Source organism: Meles meles, chromosome 1 (genome assembly GCF_922984935.1).
Source record: "Meles meles chromosome 1, mMelMel3.1 paternal haplotype, whole genome shotgun sequence".
Taxonomy (NCBI): Eukaryota; Metazoa; Chordata; class Mammalia; order Carnivora; family Mustelidae; genus Meles; species Meles meles.
In genome coordinates, this window is record NC_060066.1 from 191,442,855 (window position 1) to 191,454,952 (window position 12,098).

The 12,098-nt window shown below is 45.9% G+C and overlaps 1 protein-coding gene across 1 annotated transcript in view; it reads left to right on the top strand.

Annotated features, from left to right (window-relative positions):
* Positions 1-12,098, top strand: part of LOC123926444 (CUB and sushi domain-containing protein 2-like) — a 596,474-nt gene that overhangs the window by 403,205 nt on the left and 181,171 nt on the right. The window contains exons 16-20 of the mRNA XM_045980312.1: positions 2,830-2,968; positions 4,004-4,191; positions 4,946-5,134; positions 5,351-5,467; positions 11,825-12,040. Of these exons, the coding sequence (XP_045836268.1) occupies positions 2,830-2,968; positions 4,004-4,191; positions 4,946-5,134; positions 5,351-5,467; positions 11,825-12,040 (849 nt within the window). The remainder of the gene's footprint in view (positions 1-2,829; positions 2,969-4,003; positions 4,192-4,945; positions 5,135-5,350; positions 5,468-11,824; positions 12,041-12,098) is intronic.

A 12,098-nucleotide genomic window follows, 5' to 3' on the forward strand; every position in this document is an offset into this window, starting at 1 on the left:
AAACCCAGGGACTGAGCAGTAGCCCCCTACAAACACACACTTCCAAGGTCTCACCTGTCCATCAAAAAGAGGAATGTACTAGCAGGTTCAGTGAGATGCAGGAATGGGTCTTGAAAACTGGGGTTACCCAGGAAGTGACAATACCCTCGTGCAATTTACTCCCTCGGTGTTTTATATAAATGCTGTGTTATTACTTAATTTCTCCATGTCTCAACTTACTGAAAATGGGGTGATAATCCCTACCTACAAAACGAGAATAACAATAGTACCTGTCTTTTAGTGTTGCAGTTGTCACAAAGATAATCCTTGTCAAGTCCTGACACACAGTGAGCTCTCAATCCCAGTGAGCTCGTTGCTGCCAGCCGTGGCTGTAGTACCATTATGCACTGCAGGTGGATTTGGAGACAGAGGTCCTGAAGTGAAATCCCAGCTCTCACTTCATTACTTCTTGATCTAGTCTCTTAGCCTACTTAGCCTAAGTTTTCTCATCTATAAAATGGGCATAATAACTGCATAAATGTTATGTGGTTTTAAATTAAATAGAACAAACAAAGTAGTATTGTAAGTCATTGATGTGAGTTTCTACTGCCATTTGTATTACTGTTCTTAGGTTAATTAAACTTCCTAAAGTAAAACTCTGTTAAGAATGCTTGACAATCAGAGTACCTTGGTGGTTTAGTCAGTTGAACCTCTAACTCTTAATTTCAGCTCCGGTCATGATCTCAGGATGGTGAGATTAGCACAATGTCAGGCTCTGTGCTCAGTAGGGAGTCTGCTTGGGATTTTCTCTCCCTTCCCCCCTGCAATCCCCCACCCCTCACTCTCTAAAATAAACAAATACGTCTTTTTTTTTTTTTCACTAACCTGTCTTTAAATTTTATTTATTTATTTTTTCAGCATAACAGTATTCATTGTTTTTGCACAACACCCAGTGCTCCAAGCAATACATGCCCTCCCTATTACCCACCACCTTGTTCCCCCAACCTCCCACCCCGGCCCCTTCAAAACTCTCAGGTTGTTTTTCAGAGTCCTTAGTCTCTTATGGTTCGCCTCCCCTTCCAATTTCCCTCAACTTCCTTCTCCTCTCCATCTCCCAATGTCCTCCATGTCAGTATCATATGGTTTCACAAATGACAACAAATATGTCTTTTTAAAAAAGAATGTTGACAATTATTTCCAGTCTTTCCAAGAAGTTCATAGAATTGAGAGAGGAAGGGTGCAGTATATTTGATCCTGTTTTATGAAACTGATTAACTAGAGAAACATGCAAAAACAAACAAACAAACAAAAAAAAAAAAACTGCAGAGATGGAAGTACTGGGTAGCTCTTCATTTTCTTCCTGGTCTTGTTTAGGACATTTTTGGCATCTGATAGCTCCATAGTAAGGAATTCCAAAGGACACAGTGGTTCTTTGAAAAGTGGAAGGCTGCTTAGTTTTGGATCTCTGGATTTATGGTGTCTTCCTAGGTCCGAGTCCAGGCTCTATCACCAACTAAAGCAGAACTGGTTGCTACACCTCTATAAACCTGTCCTAGCTGTAAAATGGGGAGAATAATAGTGCCATCCTTGCAGGATTTGTGTTCTGTGAAGAGTAAGCATGACTGTCCGTGTGAGCCCATGAGTGGCCGTGGTGGTGAGGGTGGCCACAGTGTGGGTGGTGGTTGGTGCCGGCATCCTCCTCATCTGTCCTGGGGAGGTACCGGGTGGGTAAGGTTAGAGTGCGTTAACAAACAAGCCCCCAATCTCAGTGGCTTAAAAACAGGAATTGGTGGCTCACACAGGCTGCCTGAGCTGCATGTTTAACACTGGTCATCAGGGGCCCTGCCCCTTTGTCACTTAAAGGCCCAGCCCGAGGGGACTTCCATCCTGACACTTGCTCTCACCGTCAATGAGGCAGAAAATGGCAAATCTGGCGTCAGCTTCTCAACTTTCCCTGTGGGCGGGACGCACGCCGCTACTGCTCTCGTGTGATTGGTCAAAGCGGTCACGTGACCTAAGATAACTTGAAGGCACGCATGATGATATCTGACCAGAAGGAGGACTGGGCTCACTCTGATGAGCACCGCAAGGGCCAAGGGTCCAGCTGCAGGAGGAGGCGATGGTGAAGAAAGGGTGCTGGTGAGAACAGGAAGCTGAGGGATGGGAAGAGTGAGACCGACCAAGGGACTGAGAGGACAGGTGTAGCAGGACAGGTAGTGCATGTCAGCACTACACAGTGTCTTGTGGAATCACCTGCCATGAACCACATTCATTCATCCTTCCATGCATTCATGTATTCATTTAAGCAATGATTACTGATTCCTGCCATGAAGGGATAATTGTGTGCCAAGGTCTAGGCTAAATGCCGGGGACTCCAAATTGGGAAAGACCATGAACAAGGCCCCTGCCCTCGAGGAACTTACAGTGGAGTAGGTCAAGGCCGAGCTCTGAGCTGAGCTTGGGGATCTGCCCACTGCCGGTGCCAGAGGTGGCCGGATCTCTGCTTTTGCCACAAGCCTGATGCAAGGAGCAAAGAACAAAGGAAAAACCAGTGCAACTCAAATATTAGCTGTACTTCAGCCCTCCTAGAATGACAGAGGACTTTGTTTAGAGGATTTTTATTTCTTCCCTCTGGCCTTTAATAAAAGTCCAAATGATGTAACTGAGCATGTCTATAAAGGTCCCAATAGACAGAACTCACAGTTTATATAGTTTATGTAATTTTCCATAAAAACAAAAACAATACTTGTTGGCAGATACATTTTATAGAGAGAGTTTTTATTTGTTTGTTCATTTGTTTCCCCCCCACCCCAACACAAGAAAGTTGTTTCTCTCCCTTCTGTTCCCCAGCTCCCTGCGGTGGTCATCTGACTTCGCCCAGTGGCACCATCCTGTCCCCGGGCTGGCCTGGTTTCTACAAGGATGCCCTCAGCTGTGCCTGGGTGATTGAAGCGCAGCCAGGCTACCCCATCAAAATCACCTTCGACAGGTGCCTGCAACCACAGCCTTGGAGGGAACAGAGCCAGGGGTGGTGGGGGGGTAGATTTCTTAGGAGTGGTGGTGGAGGGGAGCCTGGGGGTGAGGGCAGAGGACCAGCACGTTTGCTGAAATGTTAGCAAAGTCAGAGAACATTGGAACAAATTGCCCTGGGTAGAGACAGGCCACACAGGCTTTGTGCTTGGCCTTGGTTTCACCTCAGTATTGGGGTTTGTTTTGTTTATGACCGGAGAAGTGAGCAGAAGGGTGGGTAGGGTATCACTTGGGATGTCATAGCCCTTCATCCTCCAGTGATGGAGAGTGGACAGATAGATACCATCAGATGTTGAAGCAGGCATTGACATCTGAGGAGTATAACTCTAAAATTTGCAGCATGGGAAGGCAGCCTTCCTGACCTTTGACCCAAATCCTGCTCATATGCTGCATTTCCTGTTCCCACCCCAGGCGTGCCCCCTTGGGTGGGGGAAGTAGCCACCCAAATATGAACAGAAACTTCTTCCAGACAAAGCATCCATGGCCTAGAATAGCAGTGCTCAAACCTTTCCATGAGAGTCTAATAGTAAATATTCTAGGTTTTGTGAGCCACCTGTGGTTATCTGTTGCATATTTTCTGTTTTCTTTAAAACATACCCCTTTATAGATGTTAAAAACCATTCTTAGCTCTTAGGCCATACAAAAACAGGCTATAGAATAGATTTGGCCCTGGGCTATAGTTTACTGAATTCTGGCCTAGAACATTCTGACCCCCCATGAGACTAGTCATTGTGCCTCTAAGTCTGAAGATGCGTCTTGGCCCAGGCCACAGGGAGGACTGAGAGAGTGCCCAGCCATCGGAGGTGGGGGAGGGGCTAAATGCAGTGAAGAAGGCCCTTCCCTATCACTAATGAAAGTGTGCAGATTATATTAAAATGTCCCAGCCTGCCAAAATCTGGTTGTTCTGAAGTCCTGGGTCAGGCAGGGCCTTTTGTCATTTGCAAGTTAATAAGCCTCAGGTTTCTCAAGAAGTCTACATTCCCATCTTTGGCAGATTTAAAACCGAGGTCAACTATGATACTCTGGAAGTTCGAGATGGACGGACATACTCAGCACCCTTGATCGGGGTTTACCATGGGACCCAGGTCCCCCAGTTCCTCATCAGCACCAGCAACTACCTCTACCTCCTCTTCTCTACCGATAAGAGTCACTCGGACATCGGCTTCCAGCTCCGCTATGAAAGTGAGTATTGGCAGGGAGGCAGATGACAAGGTGGGCTGGGAGGAGGGTGCAGGGACCAAGGACTGTTCCAGCAGTGGGTCCCCAACTTGGCCTCATCCTAGTGGCTTCCTCAGTTAGGCTGTGCTCCTGGGGGGCACTCCACTACTCTCAGCATCTCTCAGAGCCCACGGGAGCTCAGAGGGGAGCCTTTGGAAACAGTGAAGTCTGATGACCCACATACCAGAAAGCCTCTTCTACCTGCAGGTGACTGGGTACCATCACGCCGGGTTCTCTGGGGACAGAGTGTTTGAGGATGGTGAGGCTGAAATGTGATGGCATCTCTCGCTCACCCTCCCCCCACCCCCCATTGCCTTCTGCATCCATCTCTGCTGCCTCAGTTGAACGAGATGGATGTCACTTCCACTCTTTGTAGACCAGTAGAGAAAGTGCTGTTGAGAGCACTATGAGGTCAGCCCCATGTTCTTACTCATGTCTGTATCCCCAAGACTTAGCGTGGTGTCTAAACTATAGTGGACACTCAACTTATGTTGAATGAATGGATGGATGGACAAATAATAGAATCAGCTTATTTTCTCTGAGAAACATGTCTTCAAATGTCTTAGCAGATGTCGGCAGCCACACTGGACACATGGGTAAATGACAACTTCAGCTTTCTGTAAATCAAGGTTCTCTCCTCCCTCACTTTGCGGGCCAGCTAGGGTCCTTCTGTGGTGATAGTTAGCTGTCTGTTCCAGCTGTGGGCTCTCTTTTCCAGCTATAACACTGCAGTCAGACCACTGTCTGGATCCAGGGATCCCTGTAAATGGGCAGCGCCACGGAAATGACTTCTATGTGGGCGCTCTAGTGACCTTCAGCTGTGACTCGGGCTACACATTAAGTGACGGGGAGCCCCTGGAGTGTGAGCCTAACTTCCAGTGGAGCCGGGCCCTGCCCAGCTGTGAAGGTGAGACACACCTTACAAAGGGGTGCTAAGGTAGTGGATTCCTTTCCTGCTATGGAAGACCAGGAGCTAGAAAGGGGCATTGACTCTCCCACCCATCAGTGAGGGTTGAGGTTTGAGAGAAGATGGCTCCCCAGCTCCCAGGAGGATTGGTTGGGGATGGGGTGAGGGAGCTCCCTGGGCCACTCCGGTCTTTCAACACTATCTTTACTCCCGTAGCACTCTGTGGTGGCTTCATTCAAGGCTCCAGTGGGACCATCTTATCACCAGGGTTTCCTGACTTCTACCCCAACAACTTGAACTGTACCTGGATTATTGAAACATCCCATGGCAAGGGTGAGTGGTTAAGCCTGGAACAAGTATTGGACTATGACGTGGTCAGAGCCCCATGTTCTTCAGGTCAAGGTGGCCTCAGTGGGGATCTCCCTATGTAGTGACCTCAGCATTTGGTCTGAATTTTTCTCATCAACTGGAATACTCCCATAAGTGTTCTATCTCTTTGAATCACAGAATACATTCCACAAATACTTTTAAGAATATGCTAGAAGATACCGTAGAGATTACCAGCTATGAAACCCTACATAATGCAGGAATCTTCTCTAATTGCTCCCCACAAGATGGCACCACACCTGCCTAAACAGCCCCAGCAGTGTGAAGGTGGCCAACCCATTCAGCAAATGGGCACCTGGTGTCATTTTTTGATAGATCTGACCCCTCCTAATAGCCTATTAGATGTTTCCAAAACTTTTTTCCTTGTTCTGTGTCCTGAAAGAACATAGGATCCATCTTCCCCCTCTTCTCATGTTCACCCTTCAGACACTGGACCCGTGAACCTCTTCTTACATAGCTCAGCTGTTCCTCAGATGCCATGTTTTCATATTCCTCACCAGTCTGGACTGTTACTTCAACTTCCCTCCCATGAATAATCTTTGGAAATCCAAGTTCAAAGGAAGGGTGCTAGTTAGAAATAAACTGGAAATAATATAGTCTTTGATTCAGCAAATATTAATTGAATAATGCCACCCATGTGGCAGACTTGGGCTGGGACTAAACAGTAACCAGGCATATATGGCTTCTATCCTCAGAAGCTTATTCTGAAGTTCATCCAGGGTCACAGTTCTTAACCCCTCCGCACTGTAGCAAATATGTTAATGCTTAGACTGTACTGTAGACATTTTGATTCTCCATGTTGGAGATGGAAAACAGGTATCTTTGATTTCTGAAGACTTCACCAGTAAATCTGATGCATGCCCTTGAATAAGAACCTCTCATCTAGAAGAATTAACATGTAGAAAAGCCAAGAAAAATTTTTAAAAGAGCAACTCTTTTAGATAGTAAAATGTTACTGGCTAAAATAATTTTAACAATGTGGTATGAGTATTGGAGTGGACACACAAACCAATGCAGGCATATGAAGGTCCAGACGTAGAGTCCTCTGTGTGTGTGTGTGTGTGTGTGTGTGTGTGTGTGTGTGACTATGCATGCACACACATGCACAGTTGTGTATGCGTGTGAGAGAGACAGTTTGTGGTATATAATTAAAATGTCATTTCCAATCCATTGAAGAGAGGATTGATTATTTAATAAATGGTTTTTAAACACTAGACTTAAACACTTGGGAATAAAAGAAAAGAACCAAACAGACCTTTTACATTTAACCACATAAATTCCAATACTAGAAGAACATAAAAATCTAACCTCAGGTGGGGATGTACTATAAAGAGTAATACTAAAAGCAGAATCCATAAAGGCAAAGACTGTAAGATTTGATTAAATAAAACTTTGAGTGGATTTATGTAAAAAAAAAAAGGCCATAAAAAATTCAGACAGTAAGTGGACAAAATTATTTTCAACATATATAATGAACTAAAGATTATCAACCTGATGCATGGAGAGCTCTTAAAAATCCTAAAGAAAAACATACCTGGTCTCTAGGCCTGTAAAATGAGCAAAGCTATAAATGCTTCATAGTAGAAGAAATAGAGATGAAAGGACATTGACCCCACTCATAATTAAAGACATGCAAATTTAACCAGTAATGAAATACCACTTCTTTTTTCAAGTCAGCAGAGAATATCATAACAGTGTGGGAGACAGTGTGAAGACATGAATACTCTTCTTCAGCGCTGACATTGTATAAAATGGTTGAAATTCTCTGGATGATGGTTCCATGATATGAATCAAAAGCTTTCAAAATATATGTGCTTTTGGACCCAGCAATTCTACTCCTTGGAGTATATCTGAAAAAAATAAGTACAACCATACATCAAGATTCAGCTGAAAGGATGCTTCCTAAAATACTTTATTAATTGGAAGATTAGTTAGCTACTGAAATGTCCATCAATGAGGAAATGTTAAATAAATATATGATGCCTATATATAATGAAACACTATGTAGCTATGAAAAGCCATAATGTGAGAGAATATTTAAAAACCTACAGGGTAGGGGTGTCTGGGTGACCCAGTTGGTTAAGTGACCAACTCTTGATTTGAGCTCAGGTCATGATCTCAGGGTTGGCGGATCGAGGCCCATGTTGGGCTCTGTGCTGAGCATGGAGTCTACTTAAGATTCTTTCCTCCCTCTCCCACTGGCCCACTTTCCTCTCTTTCTTTCTCGCTCTCTAAAATAAAAGTAATAAAATATTTTTTAAAAATTTAAAATAAAGACCTACAGGTGTAGTTGTAATATATTGTTATGCCAAAAGAGATGTTTGCCAAAAGAACATAGTTTATAAAAACTAAACCAGGATATGTATATAGAAAAGTATCTGAAAAGCTATACCTCAAGACATTAGCACCACTACTCTCTTATTTTTATCTTCTCCATTTTTTTTCTAATTTTGAGCAATAAAAATATATTACATGTAAACTATACTACTTGTGTAAAAAAAAATTTGTAAGAAAAGTCACTCAGAGTCTCCCCATGTGTGCTTAAGGACTCCACTTTTGCCTCTAATAGGCCTGCCCTAACTGGGATTAGGGGAGCTTCTTGGGGAGAAAGGACCCTGTAGGAAGTCACGGTGAGGCCTGGTTGTCCCTTTCTCCTTGAGGAGAGGAGAGATCGGGGCAGCGTCTTTGTTCATCCTGCAGAGCTGTTTCCAGCAAGTCTTGGCCCCATGGGGCCAATGTGGGAGCCAGAAGCTCCTCTGTGGCATCAAGAGGGCAAGAAAGGCAGCCCCTCATAATCCTTAAAGGAACATCCCCCAGTAGTCATGATTTTCTTTCTGTCTGGCATCTGTAATCATGGGGGGCGGGGTATGTTTCTCTATGCCTTTCTATATGTGTCTTTGTCTAGAAGTCAATGCGATTCAAATATTGAGCAAATGCTTATGTTATACTTGCACTTACCCTTGGTGCTAGGAAAACCCAGTGGCATGAACCACTCTGGCATTGCCTGCCTTCAGGAAGATTAGAGTCCATCTAACGTCCCACAGCCAAGAGCGGATAGAGGTAGCAAACATCCAGCAGCCACCCTAGGGCTTAGTTAGGTGGTGTTGGTGTCCTGAAGTTGAAACTTGGGCCAGTCTTCAGGGATGAACAAGTATTAGCCAGGACAAGAGATGTTCCAGGCAGAGAATCGACACGGGTCACTGATATATGACCTGGTCACTTCTTCCTTAGGACCATTTAAAGGCTTTACCAGACCCTTAGTATAGAGCTTGAAATTATAAAATAGCTGGCATGATCCTATAGCCCTTGCTCACCTTTCTCAGCCTCCTTCTGAGCCCTGTAGACACTAAATCCTAGCTACAATGAAGCTCTCTCAGTTCCTAGAACTTCCCAGGCTTTCGTTGTCCTCTAGAACTTTGTGTATTGGGATGCTGTTCTTCTCTCTGGAACACTTTCCCGCCTGCAACATCTCCACCATCCCTCTTGTGTGACCAGCTCTTCATCTTCTGAACTCACTTCCTATAATGAGCCTTCCGGACCCTTTCTTCTGAGGCCTGGGTGTAAGCTGGGTTCCCCCTCCGTGGGCTCCCACATGATCCTGTGCCTTCCTGCTCCCCGCACACAGACGCCAAGCCCTTTGGGAGACATGCCTGCCTTGTTTCCTGCAGCTTCCCTAAATATTGATATGAATAGAATTAAATTGAACCCAGACCCTTCTGCAGAGGGCAATGCCTGTAAGAGTATCTCAGGTTAACAAATCCATTAGGTTACTGACTCTGATTGATCCCCAGCAGGCAGAGGAACAGCTGGAGAAACTCCGAACTCAATGAAATTCAGAATTGTTCAACTTCCCAGCCAAAGGGAATGGCTAATTCAGGAGTCCAAAGAATGGGCCCTTGCTGAGACCCCAGAAGTGAAATTTTTTTCAGTCCATAAGGCTGCCTAGGAGTTAGACAAGCTGAGCAAAAAGAAAACCTACTGTGTGTCGGATACCATGCTGTGGGTTCTGCATCTGCTATCCTAATTGTTCCTCGCTCCAAGAATTAAATGTTTACCTATGAGGAGATGCTATCATCCCCATGTTATGGTGGAGGAAACTAGAACTCAGGACATACTTGAGCAACTTCGGCCCAGACCCTGCAGTTGGTAAATGGGCTGTGGACCCAGGTCTGGGTCCCTCCCCGCTCCCAAAGCCCATGCCTTTTCCACAGCTCTGAATGTCTGCCTGGCGTGGTACCCACATCCTTCATAGGATTCAACATGGTCACACCAGTGAAGTATCGGTTTGTGTGTGCATCTGTCACACCAAATCTGGATTCAGACTCCAGCATGGGGCCTCTGTGACAATGTCTTCATTTTCTCACAATGACCAAAAGAGCCTCAAGCAATCAGCACAGCTGGGAAACCCACAGGGGCTTCATCTCAGTTGTTTACTCATCCTTAGAATGCCAGCCAAATGTTTACGCCTATGGAGGGGCTGTGTTTGCACGCTGAAGAATAGAGTGCGAGGCTTAGTGCTTCATCAACTCCAATTCCCCGTACTGTGTCTGATCCACTCACTACCCAACCCGTGTTTTACCAGGAGGGAAAGATATTTCCACTGAGCCTTTTCCCAAGCACTGTAGACTGAGAACGGTTTCTCGTGTGCACCTGTGTTGATGTGTTGGGAGGATAGGATACACGTGGGCACACATACCTGTGCATCCCCAAAATGCTCATACCCCTCCTGTCAAAGACCATGACCCCATGAAGTCTTCCCAACCCTCTGGGCATAGTTGGCACTCTTCTTTTCTGCCGCCATTCTGGACTCACTATGGATGTGTCAGTCTCCTCCACTAAACTGGGAGATCTTTCTCATGGCTTAGCCCAGACCTGGCACTTAGTAGGTGCTTAGGAGCTGTTCCCTTGAGGAAATAGGTCCATGGATGTAACATAGTTGCTTGGGCAGAGGGCATTTACAAGCTGCATGCCTGGTTCCATCACCTCTATGGGCTTCTTTTTCCCCTGCCCCCACCCATAGAATCCCCAAAACTCTGGACTTACCAGCTCCTATCCATAGAGAAGCAAGACTCTGAAAACATTTTAAATATTTTAGCATTGAGAGCTTGGACCCAACCATGATTTATCAAAAACTTGTCGCTAATTATCTAGAGAAGTATTCCTCAAACTTTTATGTGCCTACAGATCTCCTGGGGACCTTGTTAGCATGCAGATTCTGATTTGGAAGGTCTATGACAGAGGCTGAGATTCTGCATTTCTAACAAGCTTGCAGGCGAGGCCCATACTGCTGGTCCGTGGACTTTGAATAGCAAGTGAATCCAGCCCCCCTTGTCTAGCCAAGCACCTGCCCTTAGCACGCCCACAGCATACATTCCCATGGGCATGCTGATGTGTGAGTGGGCATGCATTTACACATGGGCCCACCCAAACACAGACGGCCATCTGGATCTGGTCCAAGAGCCGCTTCGGGTGTTGAGATCCTACCACCCCATCTTTGTCACCACCAGACCCATCTCAACACCTGACCACCCCTCCTACCTGTTCTCTCTCCGTAGTGGGAGAAGCAGTGTCATGGAGCAGTTTATTATGCAGCCCTGTAGTCAGACTGCACCCAGATCCCAGCTCTGCCACCTGCTAGATGGGTGACCGAGGACACGTGCCTTTCCTCTTTGTGCCTCAGTTTTCTTGGGTGTAAAATGGAGATGAATTATTGGTGGGGTTAACTGGGTTTTCAGATCTTCTCTTCTAATTGATAGGGGCCAACTACAGGGCAATAAAACACATAGCATAGCAACACACAGATACTTAGTGCTGAAATGTTAGTGAATATTATCGCTTTTGTTTAGTGCTTGCCATTCTGCCCCCGAACATTCTGAATGATGTTTGATAGCGCTTTTGTCACTCTGTACTGTAGCTCTTTGTTGAATGTCTTGTATATCCCCTTGCTCCTCCCTGGCCCTGGATCCCAGCCCGGAGGAAACACTTGTCAGATATACAAATACTTGTTGAGAAATCAATGAGAGAATCCGTGAATGAGTAAAAGTCTATAAAGCATTCTCACAGACCTAGCCATAAATCTTTCAAATCTGACAACCATAAGGCAGTGTCCTTCTCCCTGACCTGTGGGCAAATGGCATGTTCTGGATCATTCGGACGCATTCGTTCTGGTTCCCCCATATGTGACTATCAGTGCATGCTCGCACCCCAACCACAGACTGGAAATGTTTGTGCCAATCCCGTCTCTCACTGGGGCTGTTGCAGCCATCTCAGTTTGTCACCCAGACCTTTCCGGTCTCTTGGCAGGTGTGTTCTTTACATTCCACACCTTCCACCTGGAGAGTGGCCACGACTACCTCCTCATCACCGAGAATGGCAGCTTCTCGCAGCCCCTGAGACAGCTGACCGGCTCACGGTTGCCAGCCCCCATCAGCGCTGGACTCTATGGCAACTTCACTGCCCAGGTCCGCTTCATTTCCGATTTCTCCATGTCTTATGAAGGATTCAACATCACCTTCGCAGGTAAAGCATGTTGGGGTCCCCTGGGGGAAGAGATGACAGAACATTCTGCCTCTCCCTC